Source organism: Vigna radiata, chromosome 6, assembly GCF_000741045.1.
Source record: "Vigna radiata var. radiata cultivar VC1973A chromosome 6, Vradiata_ver6, whole genome shotgun sequence".
Taxonomy (NCBI): domain Eukaryota; kingdom Viridiplantae; phylum Streptophyta; class Magnoliopsida; order Fabales; family Fabaceae; genus Vigna; species Vigna radiata.
In genome coordinates, this window is record NC_028356.1 from 32,929,108 (window position 1) to 32,950,379 (window position 21,272).

Below are 21,272 nucleotides of genomic sequence, written 5' to 3' on the forward strand. Positions count from 1 at the left end.
ATCCTCCCATTTCAAATTTTCAGTTGCTCAAGAAGCACTCCTCCTTAGTTGATAGAAAGAATGAATATTATCAAGATGTCTAGTGGACTTGAACAAGAGATGTCAAAAGAAAAATTCAATTTAAAACATGAAGAAACAATTTATGTTTTTCTTTTCTACCTAATTTATGTATTATTGTGACTTTTAACTCTCGCTAAAATTCTCTCTAGCGTTACCTTTGCCTTAATTATTAGGATTTAAGTATAACAGGGAACTTGAACTTAAAGGACTAGTCCGTTAGGTCAGAAATATCATAAAAGCCTATCATATCAAGTAGATTTGTTTTTTTAACAATAGCAAACTTTATCAGTCACAAGAAGTATGAATAGGAATTGGGGACGAGTGCAATCTAAATTTTACTATCTCATCTATATTTTTAAAGTTACGTATATGAAATTTTTATCTAATTCTTATCTCCATCGTTACTCTATCTCTACAATTTTATCTATTCTTTTACTATTCTCTTTAAATTAAAAATTTTCGGAATTGAACTAACTTAGGGGATTGAGTAATTCGAAATAGATTGCACAAATTATCCTCGACCTCTCATCATTAAACAGCAGAAACTCCATCACCGTTACCAGGATCTACCGATTCACAGCCCACCTGCACAGTAGCAGATCCACCTCTCCACCGAGTAGCAACAACCATTGTTGAAGCGATATAAGCGCCCGTAGCTCTACGACCTCGTTGTTCGGTGCCGCCACATTCATCATGTCGCAAAGCTTCATCACGACGACAAAGCCCAAGCTGGAGCATCGACTTTGCAGCCTTAGCGATCTGGAAAAGCTACTGAATCGGGATTTACAGGTGTAGTGATACCAAACGATGGCATTGTCTGGGAGGGAGAAGGGAATTTGGGAGAATGGGTTTCTATGGAGTTTGGGAGAAGCAACTGTATTAGGGATCTGAATGTTTATTGACATATAATTCCATTAATAATTTATTCCAACATCGATCTTTATATAAATTAAACTTAATTAAATGTTAAGTTCCGAATAAATTTGAAAACTTTTAATTTAATTATTGTGTACTTTAGCTCTTATTCTTGTCCAGTTACTAATTCTTGCCTGAAACTTATATTTTTTTAGTTCAGCAAAGAGCTATATTCTCTCACTTGCTCTCTCGTAATCTGGCCCATTTGGTCAAATTTATCTAACTCACTCTCAACATAATATTATCTTGGGCACTTCTTTCTACACCCCCACGTTTTTTTTACTATACCCCCAACTTTTTCCCTTTTCCATTTTAACCCCTCAGAAATACTCTCCAAATAAATCAGGTATTTTAGTAAAAATATTTGTTAACTTGATTGGTTACTTTGAATGGTTGTCTCAGATCTGACAGTGAATACCGGATTACTGAATCCAGAAGGTGTAAGAACTGAAATGTATGATTGGAGATCAAATTTAAAATACATTATCAGGAGAAATAATTTCACTCATGTGAAAGCCAATTTTTTTGGTTGATTTCATGGTACATTACATTGATTCCCTTAGGCAACCTTCTAATATGCTTTCAAATCCAATAAAATTTTGCTTACAAAAACATATATTTATCAATTCAAGTCATAGCTATTGTAATATGCTATTGTAATATTTTTTTTATTTTGCATTTTTTTAAAAGTCAATGTAAAACTTATCAATTGAATTACATTAGTCAAATTTTCCATTACAAGAACTTTCTTAGTTGCCAACAAAATTTTATCAATTGAAACAAATTTTTTTATGAAACCAAATTAATCAACGAATTTTTTTGATAAATTTTAAAATTTCATTATCAATAAAAATATTAGTCGACAATGAATTCATGAAAAACTTAAAATTTATATTATTTATGGATATTTCTCTCATTAAATTTTATCAATAATTTATAATTTTTATTATTGACGAAATTGTTCGCTGATAAAATAGAGTCAAAATTTTTATCAAAATACATATTTCTCTCACAAATGTTTCTCGAAGAAATCTATATAAAGAAGACTGTATTAAAAAAGAAAAAAAGAATAATCTTTGCATATGCTCACATTGTTGTTTGCTCTTTATGTTTAAGTCGTATAAGACTTGTTCTTTGGAAAAGAAAAATTTTCTTTACAAGTTCTCATAACTACTTTGTATTAATTTCATATCCTCTTTACGAGAGTTATATTTTGTTCTTATATTTTGAAAAATACTTTATTGTTTTCATTTCATAAATGAATTCAAATACTTGTAAGTTTAACTCAATGGAGTTAAATGTACTAGTCAATAGGACTAGATTCATACCAAGAATGATGAATCTCATTCTAACTAGTTAAGTTAGTTGTAAAACCAAGACTAGTTAAACTTGTGATGTAATCTTCCAATATTAGTGGAACCTCTTAAACACATCACAATTTCACCAATTTGTATTGAAAAACTTATTTCAATCCAAAAATTCTAATTATAGTACATATCATATAAAACCCCACAATACATACATAACAAAACCTAAGTTAAAGATTTTCATCTCCTATCCAAACGGAGCAAAACCAATAAATAAATTTAAGCTACCAAAACACAGTATTAATGTATAGCCAGACATCCAAACAAAAATCATCATGCAAGAATTTAAAGGTTAGCTTTCCTCACCTTGAAAAATAGTCCCAAAATAGCTCTATGAAACCCACCAAAACTTTTGACCCACAAAAACTCTTCTTCAACCTAAAGACAATGTACAAGCGGTTTGGACAAAAATAATGAACTACTGATTAGAAGAAAGCAGTATCAAGCACTCTAGGAACACATGCACCTCATTAGAGTAACATGCAAGACAAGAATTAATTTAACATCAAAGAGGTCCCAAAATTTTTCTTACTCGAACAAAGGGATTGATCAGGTAGATTCAAAGAGGACTTTACAAACCCCTATCTGAGATTATAAGGAAGATGCATTGTTCTTTTAATAAAATAGATTTATAATTAAAAGGGTTTTATAAGATCTCCGACATTATGCTCTCTTGCAAAAAAATATTATGTGACAATATGTAAATAAGATGACAGTATAAGATAATTGTCACGTCATAGAATTAATAGAAAAATGTAATGACAGGAACTCAGTTGTTTTAAAATTTTCAGGACTAAAAAGACCACAAAAAAATTAATAGGAATTCAATTGAAAGTTTCTAAATTTATTAGGAACTCAAAACATAATTAAGCCATATAAATATAAATAAATGTAAACATGTTAAATATAAACATTACCAATTTTAAATAAATAAATAAATAACACTTTATTTTTAAATAAATAAACAATAGTTAAACATGAACATACATTAGTGTCAAAAAAACACTTTTTATAGTGACATATTATATTGATTCAAATCCACCAAGATTTTCTGTATTGGTTTAACTCAGAACTTGTATAGAAAGTGGTATAGTGGTAAATTTGTAATAAATTACAAAAACGTTTTATACTTGTTAAACCTAAAGTTGGTATAGAAAGTTGGATATTTAATTATTTTAATTTCATAATGCAATACTATACCGGTTATTCACTATAACCAGTATAATATGTTCAATTTTCATATTCCCCCTAACATCTTCTTTGATTTTTTTCTTCTTTGCACTTGCCCTCTCTCCCATTACTCCTTGCCTTCGCCTCCTCCCTTTATCGTTGTGGTGACCTTCGTACCTAACATTGTCGTGCTTCAGTTTTTTTTCTCCTTACATTGTCGGTCTCTCCTCCAAACACTCGTCGCGCCATAGTGTTTCCTCCAACACTCCTTGGCTTCGTTACCTTCCTACACCGCGATGGTGGTCATCACATTTCCTAGATTTTAGACATCGCGGTTGCTAGAATCGTCGTCACTCTCCACACTCCTTTGTCATTGTTTAGTGATCTCTCTCACCTCTCTCATTAGGTAAGTTCTCATTTTAGGTTTTCTTCATTTAGGTATACATTAACACAAAAGCAACATTTTAAGTCTCTAAATTTAAGTTTGATCATAAGAAAACAAATGTAAAAAATGTGTAGTGGCATTTTTGTAAATAAAAACAACACTTTAAGTCTTTTAATCTCATAACATACTTAAATTTATGCTTTAAGTCTATTTGAAGACTAACAAACTTAAATTTTTCATTTGTTCACTTTCCGAACAAACTTAAATTTATTTTTTAACTTTCCCAATTCATTTACATTCGTGGTCCCACCCACAGATTGCAACTTTCTCCCTTAACAAATTGGGTTCTTCTTCTTCATCTCATCTCAAAACACAACCTTAAGGGCTTTCTACATTTTCTCCCAATCTAAATAATTTATTCCTTCCTCCATTCTTAATCACCGAGGAAAACAAAATGTCACTTAGTTCCAACCCCAACGAGCTCTTATCCATGCCACTACTTGTCATTGCACGACGTCTCTGGCATCGGCACAAGCGCATCACAGCACACTACCTCACTGGAAGGCTGCACAATTGTTGCAACATCCCTGACTCTATAAGAGTTGCTAGTGACTCTAATTACTCTTCCCTCTTTCTCTTTCTTTATTTATGATTTGTGGTTGTATTGTGTTATGTAAATGTTGATTGTATTGTATTATGTGAAAAGTGATTGTCGCATGATCCGTGTGTGTGAGTACTAAGAAAGATGGAATTTGTGGTGGCTTAGGAATATTTTCGTGTGGCTCAAGTGTTCTCTTCTACGGTGGGGTTGTGTCGTCAGGAAGTGAAGGGGTTACACAATGAAGGTTGAAGGTTGATTGCAGCGGCTAGTTCATTTTCTAGCAAGGTGCGAACAAGGATCTACAATTGCTAGATCTATATGATTTTTTTTCATGTAGAAATTGTTTCAAAATTTAAGACGGTTGGTTGACAACAAACTTAAAATTTAAGTTTGTTAGTCAACAACAAATTTAGAATTTAAGTCTGTTAAATATAAGCCTGTTCTAAAACAGACTTAAAATGCCTAAAATAATAAACTTAAAAACTCTGTTTTGTGATAGTGATATAAGCTTGTCAAATTTTTGTTGTGTGTTACTCCCATTGCTTTTGCTTTATTTAACCTGCATTGTTATGTTCAATAAGATTACACTATAGTGATTACATTATGTTAGGTTTGTTACTGATAATTTGGAGAAATGATTTGGAGATGTTAGAAAAAGGTATTGGAGATTCTTTATAGGCCAATAGAGTGTCATATAATAGTGAATTTTATTGTTAATAATGCACTTTTATTCGTGATTTGGAAAATTGACATTCCACTTCACAATTAGTATCCTAATTCAACTAGTGATTTTGAATTTATCTTCGTTGAGAAATTGTATATATTCATCTTCCTAAAGAGTATCTAGGAATATATTAGATTCTCAACCATTGTGAAGTACCCAAAGATATATTAATCTCTTGAAGTCTTATGAATTTTAACTTGTTAGCAACATTAAATAGTTATATTGACTATGAACATAGGAGAACTTGTTTGATCGGAAAAGATTGTACGTGAAGTTGCCACCACTTCTACCCTTAGGTTAGTCAAATAAAAGAAGGTAAATAAAACACAACAATTGGCCTTACCTCACTAACTTTTGTTTCTTTCAAACTTAATATCTCCACATGCTTGCATGAAATCGGGATCTGGAATTCCATTTGTTTTTAATTGAGGTGTAAACAATCAAAATCAAGTGATTAATTGTTTGTGTTGTGGTTTGGTGGATAGGGTCGAGTTTACATATTGGATTGTGTGTTAGGCTATTTTTTAGTTATGACTAAGCAAAGGTGTGGGTTTATATGTACAAAAATGGATTAGAGTTGAATAAATTTTATAGGCACAATGGTTGAATATGAGAGTGAATTAGAAAATTTCTTGAATTTGTGAAGATCAGTGTTTGAAATAATTATGTTACCTGTGCATTAATTGTTTAAATGAGTGAAAAACTGAAATTATTAGATAATATGTTCTTTGTGATGGTTTTTTAAAGAGCTATATAAAATAAACATGATATGGTGAAATAATAGACAAATCAAGTATACATGTGTCTATGAATCACAAAACTGGAAGTGAAAATTAACATAATATTAACAAAATGATGAATAAAAACAAAAACCATAATGTGTGAAATTGAAAATAAAATAAAATAATAATCAACAACAAAAAACAGTGTTCATAATAAAAATCGAAACCCATAAAAATGAAGATGAAAAAAAGATCATGAATAGAGAGATCAAGAACTCCATGATTTAAATTGAAAAGAAAATGACATTTCAATCTTACCATTCAGAGAGTGGGAGAATACGTTGATAGGAAGAGACGGATAAGAGAGTAAAATTAAAATGAGAACGTAGGGTTTTGAGGTTTCGATAAAGATTTATAGAATAAAGAATGAAGTTATTTTAGGAGAGAAAAAAAAGAGAGCATTTGAAATGGGAGAGGTTAGAGATTCTCACGAATCCATTTTTTAAGTTAACATCACTTTTTTAAAATGATTTACCTAAATAGAATGATTTTTTTTTTTTTAATTTTGAAATGTGTTTTCCAGATGTGTTATTAAAATGTTGACATGTGCTATTTGTGTCTTATGTTTTGTATTTTTCATAGATTCATGTAACATTGCTCATGTTTATTTTTTTGAGATAGAGCCAAATAAAATTATTCTGATTTGTATTCTTAATAAAATTTATCTATTTTCTATCTAATGTGAAGTATTATATGTAAATATGTAAATATTTATATGGAATGAGTTAAATAGAAAGAGACATATCGAATGATTGAGTGCTAGTGTTTAAAAAAATAAGAGAAAGTAAATGACATTTGACAAAAAAGAAAAAGAGAATGATAGAATTCATTTTATAATTAATAAGAAAGTTGATAAAGATATAGTATACACGTTGGATCGATTATTTTCAAGGTGGGCTGATGATGTTAGTAATGAATTCATTTTTTATTTTCATTTTTGTTTTAAGAAAAAGATAGTTAGATTTGTGTTGTTTTAAGAAAAAAAAGTTGAGAAGAAGTCAACCACAAACATATCTTTTAAAGAAAAAAAAAATATTTACTTTCAAATTATATATGTTATATAAGTATATAATTAATGCTTATTTAATTTTTAAATTATTTATTATTCAAAAAAATTATATAATATTTAATTTCCCAGTACATATTTATTAAATATAAAGTTAACTTTTAAAAATTTAACAAGTTAACTTCAAATCCACTTTTTTTTGTCATATATTTTTCCTTCTATACGTATTTTTGGTGAAGCAATGAGGATAGGTCAACTTATTTTATCACTTTTAAATACTTATAAATTTATAAAATTTATAGGAAAAAGTCTATAACAAAACAATTCTCTATGTATTGTACATGTTTTATTACATTATTTTATTGTTTAACTGATGTATAGATTATTTACTGTTTTTTCATATCGTCGTATCAAATTAATTATATTAAATTATTCAAAGATAGAAATTGATATATAAAAAGCCAAATAAACACTTTCTAAAACAATAAAAGAATATGAACAATAAAGTATACAGGACCTGATAAAATAGTAAACAACGAGATAAAAAAAGTAAACCTAAAAAGGAAAAGGTAAGGATAACTAATTTAATAATGAAAATTTAGAATGCAATGACTATGCACTGTAAAATGATTTTAGAATATAAAATAATTGTAAAAAATCAACTAGCTAAAAAATATATGTAATTATTGCAAAAATCAATAAGATTTCATTTTTATTTTCTCTATTCTAAAATGTTGTGTTTTAACTTTAAAAAATTGATTAATATATTTAATAAAAATGTGTTTGTTTCTAATTTTTTAAATAATCTACATCAATACTTGTATTTGTAAGATATAAAATAATTTTTTACTAAAATTATGAAATTATTTATAAAAATTATTCAAATAAAATATTGTTTTATGTGTAAAAAATCTTAATATATAGCAGTCATTTTAGAATAGAATATGAAAATGTTCACCTACCCCACCGGCTGAGCTGGTAGATATGAAACAAGCGATTTCTCCTTTCATTAACTACGTTTTCACCTTCCTTTTCCTCTGATTATAGACAAAGCCCGCATTCGAAGACATACAATACAACCTTCTTCACTGCAACGCCTCTGTATTCTCTTTACATGTGAGTCTTTTCCTTTCCAAGTGCTTTTTTCCCTGTGCTTTTCTTCTTTGCTTGGATGCCCATCTTCCAATCATGTGATCTTTGTAAGTTATTTGACGGAATAGCAATTGGGGTTTCTTCAAAATTCTTGCTTTCTGTATTTTAATCTACTTGTTGAAGAACTTAACTTTTGAAAGGAACTGGATGAAGATGAATAGGATGATGTTTTTTGTTCCCTCTTTTTTACCCATGATGTTTTTTTCTTTCCTTTCTGACTAATGAGCTTATGTTTTTATTTTATCTGCTTTGTTAGAGATAAGAGATATGATGCAATGTTCAGAATTGCTTGGTTTTACTGCTGTTCAATTGTAATGCCAGCATAATGATGAAATCTATGTTTGAGTGTGGAAACCAAGATGCTAATGTTGATGATGGAGACCTTAATTGGAATAATGGTCATCTCCTACTGCAAGACATTCAAGAAATAAGCAAAGCCCTCTATGCTCCTTCTAGGCCTTCCTTTTCCTCTGTTCATAATCGATCCAAATCTGCAGGAAAAACCCGGTTGTCGAAATCTCAAGTTGCCTTAACCCCGGGATTTCTGAAGGATGATCTGTTGTCTAAGGACAAGAAGTTGTCTTCTGCGTGGAATTGGAAGAAGCCCTTGAAAGCTTTGACCCATATTGGTGATCAAAAGATCAAATGTTGCTTTAACCTTCATGTTCACTCAATCGAGGGTCTGCCTTTGAGTTTTGATAGCATTAGGCTGTGTGTGGTTTGGAAAAGAAAAAGCAACATTTTGCAGACTCGCCCCTCAAGGGTTATCCAGGGTGTTGTGGAGTTCAATGAAACTTTGAGTCATGGATGTTCTGTTTATGTTAGCCGCGCTGTCTCTGGTCATTCTCTCAAGTATGAGTCTAAGCGGTTCTTGATTTATGCCTTCATTGTGGGGGCACCAGAACATGACATAGGGAGCCATCAGGTGGATCTCACTAGACTCTTACCTCTGACTTTGGCAGAGTTAGGGGGTGATAGAAGTTCAGGGAAATGGAGCACAAGTTTTAGGTTGGCAGGAAAAGCTGTGGGAGCTAGCCTAAATGTTAGTTTCAGCTATCAAATAGTGAAGGATGAGTTAACGCAATTTGGTGGCGATAATTTGAATGTTCTCAACCTTATTAATATGAAGCCAGGCAGGCCAAGCAGCACAAGTATGAATTTTGGTCCAGGCCCTTTTCATTCTGATGATGCGATTTTATCCCGGGAAGCATTGATGAATTCTGGCTCAAGTCTTTCCAAATCAATCAGTTTCCTTTATCAAAAACTTGATGAGGAGAACATCCATGATTCAGGACAGGCAGACTCGGAACATTTTGAACCACTTAAATCTCATGTCATAGAATCAAAGTCACCTCAAGAATCAAATTTTGAAGCTGATGACACTGAAATTTCCATTATAGAACAAGTAGAAACATTGGAAGGGGATCCCTTGAAAAATGATCAGGCAGGAAATCAAACAGTTGATTTGTCAACAGTTGAAATCATTAATGTAGATGATATTATTAAGGATGATGACATATCTGTTGACAAGAACACAAGTTTTGATTCAATGGATGACATATACACTAGTTGTGTAAATGGAACTGTGGCAGGTGACAGCAAACATAAATGCAGTAGTTCGTGTCTCAGTTTAACTTGCATCAAGGATGTAGATATACTTCCTGAGACATCAGAGTTTCTTGACCAAGAGCACTACCCTATTGTTAAATCAAATTATAAATCACATAGAATGGCAAAAAAATCAAGTAGCTTGGATTCTATCACCGAATCTATTGCAAATGATTTCTTGAACATGCTGGCCATAGAGAGTGGTTCATTTGGCTCAAGTCGTGACGGGGATCCACATTCTCCCAGAGAGAAGCTTTTAAGACAGTTTGAAAAGGAGGCTCTAGCTTCAGGTAACTTCACTTTTGATTTCAATGCAAATGAAGAGGAATTGAAGACGGAGACGCTTGGACATAGCTATGACGATTGTACTGTGGATTCTGATTTGTCATTATTTATTCAAGCTGCTGAAGAGGAGCATGCCAGGGAGAATCAGTTGTTAATGCAGAGAAGAAAGGCCAAAATTTTGGAAGACCTGGAGACAGATTCATTGATGCAACTCTGGGGTTTAAATGAGAGGGACTTTGAAAATTCTCCGGGAACTTGCTCTGGTGGGTTTGGAAGTCCAATTGAACTACCCAATGAAGAATCATGCATGTTACCTTCAATTGGACAGGGACTTGGTTCATTTGTTCAAATTATGGGTGGAGGCTTCTTAAGGTCCATGAGTCCTTCCCTTTTCAAAAATGCTAAGAATTGTGGTAACCTCATCACTCAGGCTTCTAATCCTGTTGTTCTACCTGCAGAAATGGGTAATGATATACTGGATATACTGCAGCATGTGGCATCTGATGGAGTTGAAGAGCTGTGTCATCATATCTATAAATTGTTGCCTTTGCAAGATATCACTGGAAAATCCATTGAGCATATTTCTTGGGAAGCCATAACCAACAAAGGGACTCCTGAAAGGTAAGCAACTGTGTTTGTCACATTACTAGTGAAAAGCTCTTTAGTTTGAAGTATTTGAATTTTTCTAAAGATCTCCTTTCTTAATTCTGTTTCAGGCAGGGGACATGGCAGCACGATTCCTTTGATGAATTTCATTGTAACTATTTGACAGATGAAGGCATGAGCTTGGACACTGTATCTCTAGAAGCAATAGCTCCTATGACTGTTGATAAGATTGAAACCCTTTTGATAGAAGGGTTGAGAGTGCAGTCTGGCATGTTGTACGAGGAGGCACCATCTTATATGCTTCCCCAACATGCCAAGACGCCTTTCATCGGTAGCAGAAGAGCCAACTGGAAATGGTTTCCCACATCAGAAAGAGGTGATAAAATGAAACTAGAAGATGGTGGAGAAATTGGTCATGATGATCATGGATTGATGGGGCTGTCAGTAACATTAGATCAGTGGTTGAGATTGGATTCTGGCATTATTGAAGGAGATCAAAATTCAGAACAAATTTTGAAGATCTTACAAGTACACCATTCTAAAATCACAGAGTTACTGCATGATGGAGGGTTGAAAAATGCCATGGACCAGGTAAAAGCATTTGGCAGAAAGCATGGACTCTTGGGGAACCACCTAACGGTGGCTTATATGATCCAGCTTAGGAATCCGCTGCGAAATTATGAACCAGTTGGTGCTCCAATGCTGGTTTTGACTCAGGTGGAAAGGGTTAACATACATGTAATGCAGCAAGATGACAGCAATTTTCTGGAAAAAAAGGAAAAGGGAATGGAGAATGAGACCTTACTAAATGAAACAAGTGGCAAGTTTTTTGAAGATTCAAATACCGAAAATGAATCACCTCGATTTGGATTCAAAATCAGAGAGATTCATCTTTCAGGTGTCCTTACCAAATCCGGAAGCAAGCAACATTGGGGTACTGTAACTCAGCAACAGTCTGGGATCCGGTGGTTGCTTGCCAGTGGCATGGCTAGTACTGTCAAATATTCAACTTCAACATCAAAGGCAATTGTTTTGTCATCTCCACTGTGTACCAAGAAGTTGCTGAATGAGGACACGCTCTGGAGCATTTCTTGTGTTAATAATAGTAAAGAGCTGCTTGCTGAAAATGTACACATTCGGAACCCTGATATCATCTTCCCAAGTTGAACTGTCAGATCATTTTTTACGTGCAATTTTAGTCAATTTTTTAAATTTCTCAATCTATATAGTTATTATAGTACACTGTCAAGGAAGTTATACCAGTCAGCATGCACAAATTTTTAATTCTTTCTTCCTCCAATCACCCTTGGTGATGTATACACAAAATTAAATACTGTACACAGTTTGGCTGTTTTGTTTGCACCACGCAACTGCTAAAACTATTTGCAATTAATAAAACGTAACTGAGTTTACGTCTAAATTATTGTGCCTTCACTTTCCAATTGTCATGGTGAACTTTTAAAACAAATTCTTAACCACAATTGCCAGTTGAGTCATGACCATAAAAACATATGAGCAGGTATTAAGGTGACTGCAAAATCACTCGGTAGGTATGTCGGGAACATGGTATTCCAGAAGTTGATTAGGTTGTAGTAACTATTTGAATAAGTTTCTGAATAATTATTATTAGAAAAGGCATTGGATAAAAAAGTAATGCACAAATTATAGAAAATTTCTCAACTCATTTTAACTATTGCATGTTATTTTTATCTTGTACGAGAAACTTAATTCATTTCATCTTATTTTCTGTTTCTACTAGTATTCTCTAAGAAATTTAATCAATCTTAATTTATCATAAATTTTGTTCTTTGAAAATTGAATGGAAAATCTACTTTCTTGACCCTACGTGAGTGGAAACAACTTTGACTCACTGATATGATGCCTATCCCAATAGACTTTACCTGATTGGATATACTTTCTGCAAACTTTTTCATAATTCAATATTTATCTCTATCATGCTATTCATTTTACTCACGTTTAAGTGGCCTGTCTCGAACCAAGAAACTTCTTAATTTGGGCCTACTAAGGATTTTGAGCATTCTTTTCTAATCTGTAAGGTATGGGAGGGGTGCTAATTCTTAAAATGGCCTTATTAAAGGGGGGCAAAAACTGATATGATGCTATACTAATTAAGTAGGAGGATAAAGCATAAGCCATAAATGCCTTCATAAGTTCTTCATTTATGATGTTTTTTACAGTCTCATGTCTTGTTAACTAAGAGTTTGTATGGAGAAATATTATATTATATATATAAGTATAAATTTTATTTTACAATAACTTTTGTAAAAGATTTGTTTAGATGTATTGTGTTCATCAGTATCGAATTATCTATAAATATATAATTAAATTATGATATATAATTTTAAAATTCAAAATTTGCTTTGCAGCAAATTATCTATGATTGAATTATACATAAACCACTTTTAACACAAAGTAAAGAAATGTTGGAGAACATTTTAGTATGTATTAGGTCTTAGATAGATAATCTTTTAGTGTGTATTAGGATAATGCATATAAGTCTAATTTAATTTTATAAAACTAGTTTAATAATATAAGGTTTGTTTTCTTTTATACACAATAAATAAATAAATAAATATATATATATATATATATATATATATATATATATATATATATATATATATATTTATTGTAAATTAGTATTATCTTTAATTGATGTAGATCTCCAATACACACATTAATGACATTAAATGTTGATGTCGTCTAGCATGAAAATTAAAGAATGGGTGACACATTAAATTCAAATCTCGACTAGACTTTTACCATATATGATACTATTATAGCTATGATACTATAATAAGGTAATAGGTTTAAGTCTAATTTACTAAATTCACTTAGTAATGTGAGGTTTACCCTCACTTTGAGTTAGGCGCAAATTTAAATACCTTAATATGACATTAGATACATAAGAATTTATATTGATATTTGGATATATTATGTTACTCTCTATCGAACATGCTAGATATTTGTAAGATGAAAAATAGATATTGAACTCACTGTCTTAAAATATAGTGTCAAAACCATAAAAATCTATTCTAGTTGAGATTTGATATATCGAGACCTCCTAAATTTCCATGTTCAAACTTGAAGACGGGACAAACCTTACTTTATTTGATCAGATGAGTTAAACTTACTACATAAGGCAAAATGTCAGTTTTGGATGAATCATACGTTTTATTTATTGTATTTATCGACTTGTGTTTAGTTACGATAAGAAATTCTATGTTTGGTACTCGCATTTGGATTTGTCCTCAGTGTACCGTGAATTTCTGCTGCTGAACCGTTGATAGAGTAAGACCATTGTTAGATAGACTTCTGAATAAACGACAAGTCAGATGAGTCTTCCTACCGCTACAAGCTCGTTACACACTCGTATTGTTAATCCTCTCACGTTCATTGTTATGGCTTAATTGAAAGACACTGATCCATCTTACTCTTTTTTTTTTCCATTTTCGTTAATCTTACCTGAATTAATCTTGATGAGACATGGCACCTGTCAGAAATTTCTGTATAGATAACAACAGAAACGTATATTAATGTCCTTAGAAGTTCGATTAATCTGCCTCATGGATGTGACGAGCTTTGTGTTTGATGTTTTCATTCTAAAAGTGGCTTAAATTCAAAATCAATATAAAATTCATAGTTAATTATAGAACATGAAATCAAACATGTAAACGATATATAAGGTGAAATTATTAAACATGTATGCACATGATAAAACTTGGCAAGCATTAATAAGAAAGTAGTATAGTAGCTGTGGCCAACAAAACTTCTGTACAGTGCCAAACATTCTTCATATTCAACCTAGGAAGAACTTGGATGAGTGTGGTTTCCTTCGTAGGTTGTTATTACACACCTAGGGTCATCCTTATCTCTCTCCACTCTCTTCTTCACAGAGCATCCATCCACTGAACATCTATAGTAATTCCTGTGATCAAAACCACTTTTAATGATGAGTATGCTACAAAATAAAAACAGAAAGAATTAAAACAAAATATTTCCTAAGAAACTTGTATCTTCATCTTCCTTATTGATGTTTTATGTAGTATTGCAACCTATATTTGTTCATTAGGGTGCGTGTGAGAAACCTTTCCGAATGCACCTACCCTTCAATTTTCACGTCAAAATCTTAGAATGATGCAGAAGCTGTGGCTTCAAGATGATAAAACTTGGTATATATATAGAACCATAACCAAACATGCTAATTAACTCTTATATGCAAGTACGTATGTGATTTTATGTGCTTATCTTTTCCCTCATCGGTTTCGTTAATCTATTTCATCAGTCGTTTACGTTTAATTAGCAGCATGATAATTAACTATTTATATATATTATGAACACTAGTAGAAAAATGTTTAAGGTTAACATATTCTATCATAAGCATATATATATATATATATATATATATATATATATATATACATACCTTGGATTAGGGTTGTTCTTCACCATTTTCTTTCCGTACTTCCTCCATCTGTATCCATCGTCTAGTACTTCAATCTCTGAAATTGTTTTGAATGCAAATCTCTCTCTAACAACTTGCCGATTCTCACGTCCACCAGTTTCTCCTAAAATTACACACATGTTCACATCAGTCAATAACTATAAGCCTTATAAAGAAAAAGTCAATAACTATAAGCAAAAGGGAGACAAGTATTTAAAAATGGCTAAATAAACATACTCAAGCTATACAAAACAAAGCACACTTTCGTCTCATGAGGAACTACTACATGTGTTTATATATGCTTACTGCTAGAAGACCCTTCAAAGTAGCTTTCATCTCTTTCAAACTCACGTACATTACTGGGTTGATGAACCTGGTTGGAGACATTCTCAGAAGAAAAAGACGGAATATCGTCATGCATCCATTGGTTATCATCGAATTGCAAGTACTCAGAGAGCTCAAAAGGCCACTGGTTGCAGAAATCATCACTGTCAGGTGTATCAGGTGGTGGTTTTGGATTGTTGTCTGTCATTTTGGCACAACACTGAATGATATGAAAAGAAAGGATCACGGCGGAGACAATATATAAAGACACGCCACAGTGATGGTTTTATTTGAAAGGCTGCTTCATGGTACCTTCCTAGGAGCAAGAAATCTAGGAAGTTTCAAAGGTAATGAGAAGCAGTAGAAAAAACAATGGCACAAACCAATTGATGTGGATGAAAAAGAATATCTAAGAATAGTAATCAATAGAAGACAAAGCATTAGTGGGGTACACCTTGGGATGACTTGGGGAAGACTTTCAAGAGATGGTAATGTTGATTGATTAACAAGACTTTGTTGTTAGACCAATTAACCCTTAACAGTACAAGTCCAAGTCAAAAGTGATTGTGTTTTCGTATGGTCTTGTGCAAGTTTCTTCGAACCACAAGACGCTGCTTTCATCACACAGCCACTACAAAACTCACTTCATCACTTTTATACGTACGTTCTTCATGTTTTTGACCTTTCTTTTCTTATACATAGCGACGAATTTCCAGAATATATAAATGAATATAAATCTCGTTTTAAGTAAAATTGAAATTAGATTTAGAATCATAAGTGTCAAGCTCACTTTCATTTATGTGTATATATTATAATAAAATTGTTAAGTTTTTACACAAAATAGGGTTTTCGAAAAGTTACTATTTTAGGTTGTGCAAGTGGAGGAATCAAACTCTTCTAGATTATGTTTAGTGTGCCATTCAAACTTTAATTAATGGGCTAAGTGGTTACTCCAAAAAAGTGAAAATCAAAGAAAATAGAGAGTGAAAGTGAAAGTGTGACTCCTTTTTCTCTCTTTCCTGGTAGCAAAATTATTAAACAAGAGATTAATTTCAATGCACAGAAATTAGGTTAGGAAATCACTGTTAAAATTTCTTTTCTTAAAAGTTTCAAATTATCTGACAAATTTTAATTACTCACTAGAACGAAAACTCTTTGCACTATTTATATGTTGCTGCCAGTGCATGCATTATTTTCAATTAAAATATTTATATAGTATGTATGTTTGCAGTTTTTTTAATATATCATGATATTCCTTTATAGCAAGCTGCTATATAAAATGGTTTCAATTGATTTGGATGAGACGTATCAAATTAACTTCAATAAAATTTTGGTTTTCATTGTTAGCTGTTTCAACTTTTTACCTGAGATTAATAATATTGTCTGGGTTTATAAGTCTTCCCTTCAATAATATATATATATATATATATATATATATATATATATATATATATATATATATATATATAACTTATATTTTTTTATTTAAAATAAGCATTTTCAAATTTGGATAATGACGATCATTTACGTAAAGTAATTAATTTTGTTTTTTAATTCATTATTAAAAGAATTAAACTTCACTTTTATAGCTATTAGTACATTTTCTTAACAATAAAAATTTATCACTTTCGTATAGATTTTCAATTACAAATATTTCTAAAACTTAACATTCATAGAAATATTAAATCGAATTTTTGAGAAAGAAAAAAAATGATAAATTAAAGTAAACGCTTAAAGAAAGTGTAAATTGAGAACAGAAAAATTAATTAAAAATAAATAAATAGAAACATAAAATTATGTAATATCTTTGTCAAACATTTCTCACAAAATTGACCAATTTTTCTCATTCAAATAATCGATTATCTTTCATTAACTTTTTTGTTTTCTATTTTATTTTTCATTTTTGATTTTGAATACCGATACTAATTACATAAAATTTTTGTTTGTTTTCTATTTTATTTTTCATTTTTGATTTTGAATACCGATACTAATTACATAAAATTTTTGTTTGTTTTCTATTTTATTTTTCTTTTGTTACACTGAGACATTTTTCTTGCTTTCTATCCTTCACTCTTGTATATATTATTAGTTTGTGTGTTTTTTAGTGTCTCAATTTTTGTAATACGATCATGTTTGTTTCCAATACTTGCTATGGATATACCATAGAAAAATCTTTGAAAAGATTGTAAAGTATTCTTCCATATTTGAGGAAACAGTACTTTGTTTTGTTGCCCTAACAATTTTTTCATCAACAAAACTTTATTCCAACATCTTTTTTAAAGTAACAAAATTCAATATTATTTGGATCAACTACTTGCAAGTGTTTCTTTTATCATTATTACATTTATGTTGGAAATCTCACATTCACTATAAATAAGATCAAATTATAATAATATATAAGTGAAATATAAATCTTTCACTTTGGTTTTGTGAGATTTAGATAGCCTTAAAACTCACTTCATAGTATCTCACCAAATTATATAAATAAATAAATAAATAAATATATATATATATATATATATATATATATATATATATATATATATATATATATATATATTGATATGTTATAATTCCTTAGTATCAAGAATCTGTTTGGTTTGACTTTAGTTGCTTGACAGAGATGCACACATAAGTTATGACAATGAAGATGAATTTATACCAAATTCTGGTAATAGGAATCTTAAAAACACAGTTCTAGGAAGTTCCTAGGTATCTTCCACGACCTTTCATGTTTGAAGGAACAAGTGGTGATCTTCATCTTCTTTTGTTCAAAAAAATAATTAATATTATAAGTGTTTGACATCATGTGATTCGTCACCCATTACGTCAACATTCAACATCTTAATTCATGACAATAAACCTTAAAAGTGTTTATTTAGATCAGGGAAAAGAGAAAAACATATTACTCAATTAAAGAAAAAATTAATATAAAACACTTGATTATATATATTTTCAATCCTTCGGGTAATTTTGGTTTCACAATTTAAATGGTTCAATTTTGATTCATCGTAAATTTAGTTTTGATCGTTTTTAATGTATATTTTATTCTACGTTTAAGAAAATATTTTATATTTTATCGTGAATTTGTAGTTCAATTTTTAACTGGTGTGACAATGCAAGAATTTGTGTAAGGGAAGATGTGACATTAAATATTTAATTTTAGGACTCATTATTTAATAAAATAATCTTATTTTATATTAAATAAATTATGAAATAGTAAACAAAATTATGAAAAAACATTACTCGAAACAAATTAACTGATTGGTTTATTGTATAATTGAAATAGCTAAAACTTGAATTATGAAGTAACAAAAAATTGTCCGTTTAAAAAAATATGGACTAAATTAATTGAGGAACTAAAATTACAATGATTATTTTTTCTTAAATATGTATACCCAAAATTTAAATTAATCGACTTATAAAAGACATATTTTTCTCGTGGATTTAAGTAATGTTTATTTTTTTTTTCTTTCGTCTCATTTCAGTGAGAACAGAAAAGAAAGTAAGTGTTATTGTCAGTTTATCTAATCAAAACAAAACATATCTGCACCTTATTTCTGGGAAGCATCCTATTAATTACTTTTGTTTGTAAAGCTGTCCTGAGCAATTTATATTATACAATTATATATAAAATTTACTATTTTCGATGGAAACTTAATGATTAAAATAGATTATTCAAAAAAGAAAATTAATAATTTTTTATCCAAAAGATTTTCAATTTAAATATACTAGCACGGTATTAATTAAATATCACAAGTTTTTAAATTTGTAATTTATTATAATATTTTTATAATTAGTTTTAAATATAACATAGCATAATTAGTATTTTAAATGATAAATTAAATTATATTTATCTAATTTTGTTTCTTATTACGAAAATAGTGTAAAATATTCTTCTCAATAAAAAGAACAGAGTATTTCTATATAACGTACGGAATTTCATAATTCACTAGAATATAACATTTATACGATAAAAATGTTTTAGATAATTTTATACAGAATGAATATATAATTTAATTTAAAAACAAAACACAAATTTTTAAAATAATTTTTAAAATATATATATATATATATATATATATATATATATATATAGATATAGATAGATAGATAGATAGATAGATAGATAGATAGATAGATATATATATATATGATCCATCAAATAAACTTCATTTATTCTTTAAAATAAACTCCATTAAATAAAACACCTTTTTTTATGTTATAATAGTAATACGGAAAATATTTTGAAAGTTATTTCAAGTTTCTTAGAGGGAAGGAAATTGAAAAAGAAATATTTTGAAGTATAAACATCCAAAAGTCTTGGAAGAACCTAAAAAAACCAAAATTAAGAATAAAAAAATGTAAGAACATTGGTAGTAATGATAAAAATAAATTATTATTAAGATGAAAGCATAAATCCAAATAAAAAAAATGATTATAGTAAATCCCAAACTTGCAAGATAAGGAGAATCTCTAATTTACATGTTTGTATCCGTATATAAAAGTTGGGGTTTCCTTTAAAAATATGTTAAATGGGATAAGTTTGGTTGAATCACTGATCTAGTATGAAATTTGAGATGTTTTTCATTTAGAAAAAGTTTGGTATTAGTTTTTTTGGTATTGGGAATTGACAAATTACAGAATTCGAGTTTTTATGTTGTGTAGATTCGTTGAATGAGTTCTATATTTCACTAGATAAGTTGAATTTCTTTGTTACTAGTCATCTCGAGAGAAATAAGATTCTCAATTCGTTAATCGTTGAATCACGTAGAAATTTTGACAATTAATCTTAGTCATGAATCTTTACTTTCGTTAGGATATTTGATCTGGTTAGAAAAATTAGTCTCTTATGATTCTTTTATTTTAGATTTCTTTTTTATGAAGAGCATTTATATTTGATGGGTTAGTGGGTTGTCATGCAATGTTGTGGTATTGTGTTGATCTTAATATAAAAGTATGTATTTTGTGAGTGATAAATGTGTGTCATATGAAGTGTAAAGTATGTCAATGTGATGAAATAATTTTATATATAGTTGGTGGTTATGTATTATGAATATATGAATGAGGAGAAAATTAACGAGTATAAAGAATATGAAAGTGTTTCAAGGAGGTTATATCATATGAAATTATATGAGAGAAATGTAATGAAATGTTTCAAAGAGGTTATTTTTGAAAGAATTTTCTAAGAGATAATAATTATGTCTAACCACATGTTTTTACTCAGAGATCCAAAATGCATAACATAATCATATATTAATCTTTAATGAATCCATAATCTAATTCATGATGGAAAAGAATGTGGAAGGGTACTTGAGTGATTTTGTCAATAGAAATAATGTGGATGATGAGATTAACTATCGATATGTGATCTTTCAAATGTAAAGGATCTTAGTCAATGCTCTTATTATCTCTCGTGATGGGGATGAAGGGAAAACAAAAACCCCTAATGGAGTAAGTAATGTTACCTTCTCTACAAACAGACTCATAACTCATTATATAACTGTTGTTAGAGTTGTCAAAACGGGTCACTCGGCCCGGCCCAGCAAGGATTGGTCACTTAGTGAGTCAACCCAACTCGGCTCATTTATTAGTGAGCCAGAAAAATTCGAACCCGACCCGGTCCACCACGGGTTTGTGGGTAAACGGGTTGGCTCTCTGGTTCACTTAATTAAATTTTTTTAAATAAAAAAATTATAAACTTTCTATAATTCAAATCTAAACAAATTTCATTCCAATTTTGAAAATAAGGAACTTAAATGATTTTTTCAACAAAAAATAATAATAAATATTTTTTTATAAAATTAACATTAAATTTTAAT

The 21,272-nt window shown here is 30.1% G+C and overlaps 2 protein-coding genes across 3 annotated transcripts; one reads left to right on the plus strand and one right to left on the minus strand.

Annotated features, from left to right (window-relative positions):
* Window positions 1–8,012: 8,012 nt before the first annotated feature.
* Window positions 8,013–11,945, plus strand: LOC106765178 (protein PLASTID MOVEMENT IMPAIRED 1-RELATED 1). Of its 2 annotated transcripts, none has more exons than XM_014649706.2 (3): window positions 8,013–8,126; window positions 8,419–10,676; window positions 10,772–11,945. In XM_014649706.2, the coding sequence occupies exons 2-3, from the start codon at window positions 8,488–8,490 to the stop codon at window positions 11,826–11,828; spliced, it is 3,246 nt and encodes a 1,081-aa protein (XP_014505192.1). In that variant the 5' UTR covers window positions 8,013–8,126; window positions 8,419–8,487; the 3' UTR covers window positions 11,829–11,945. The 2 variants fall into 2 exon arrangements, with proteins under 2 accessions (XP_014505192.1, XP_014505193.1); XM_014649707.2 differs by having other exon boundaries at window positions 8,028–8,209.
* A 2,387-nt stretch (window positions 11,946–14,332) lies between these two features.
* Window positions 14,333–15,729, minus strand: LOC106763734 (probable WRKY transcription factor 50). Its single transcript, XM_014647898.2, has 3 exons — window positions 15,433–15,729; window positions 15,109–15,250; window positions 14,333–14,610 (listed from the first exon to the last, which is right to left on the minus strand). The coding sequence occupies exons 1-3, from the start codon at window positions 15,656–15,658 to the stop codon at window positions 14,487–14,489; spliced, it is 492 nt and encodes a 163-aa protein (XP_014503384.1). The 5' UTR covers window positions 15,659–15,729; the 3' UTR covers window positions 14,333–14,486.
* Between the last annotated feature and the right edge of the window lie 5,543 nt (window positions 15,730–21,272).

Excerpts from the sequence above, each read along its gene's own strand:
- LOC106765178 (XM_014649706.2), top strand. The coding sequence starts at position 8,488 with ATGATGAAATCTATGTTTGAGTGTGGAAACCAAGATGCTAATGTTGAT. Across the intron at positions 10,677-10,771 it reads AACAAAGGGACTCCTGAAAG|GCAGGGGACATGGCAGCACG; the intron begins GTAAGCAACTGT and ends ATTCTGTTTCAG.
- LOC106763734 (XM_014647898.2), bottom strand. The coding sequence starts at position 15,658 with ATGACAGACAACAATCCAAAACCACCACCTGATACACCTGACAGTGAT. Across the intron at positions 15,251-15,432 it reads CTTTGAAGGGTCTTCTAGCA|GAGAAACTGGTGGACGTGAG; the intron begins GTAAGCATATAT and ends GTGTAATTTTAG. Across the intron at positions 14,611-15,108 it reads AAGAACAACCCTAATCCAAG|GAATTACTATAGATGTTCAG; the intron begins GTATGTATATAT and ends TTTTGATCACAG.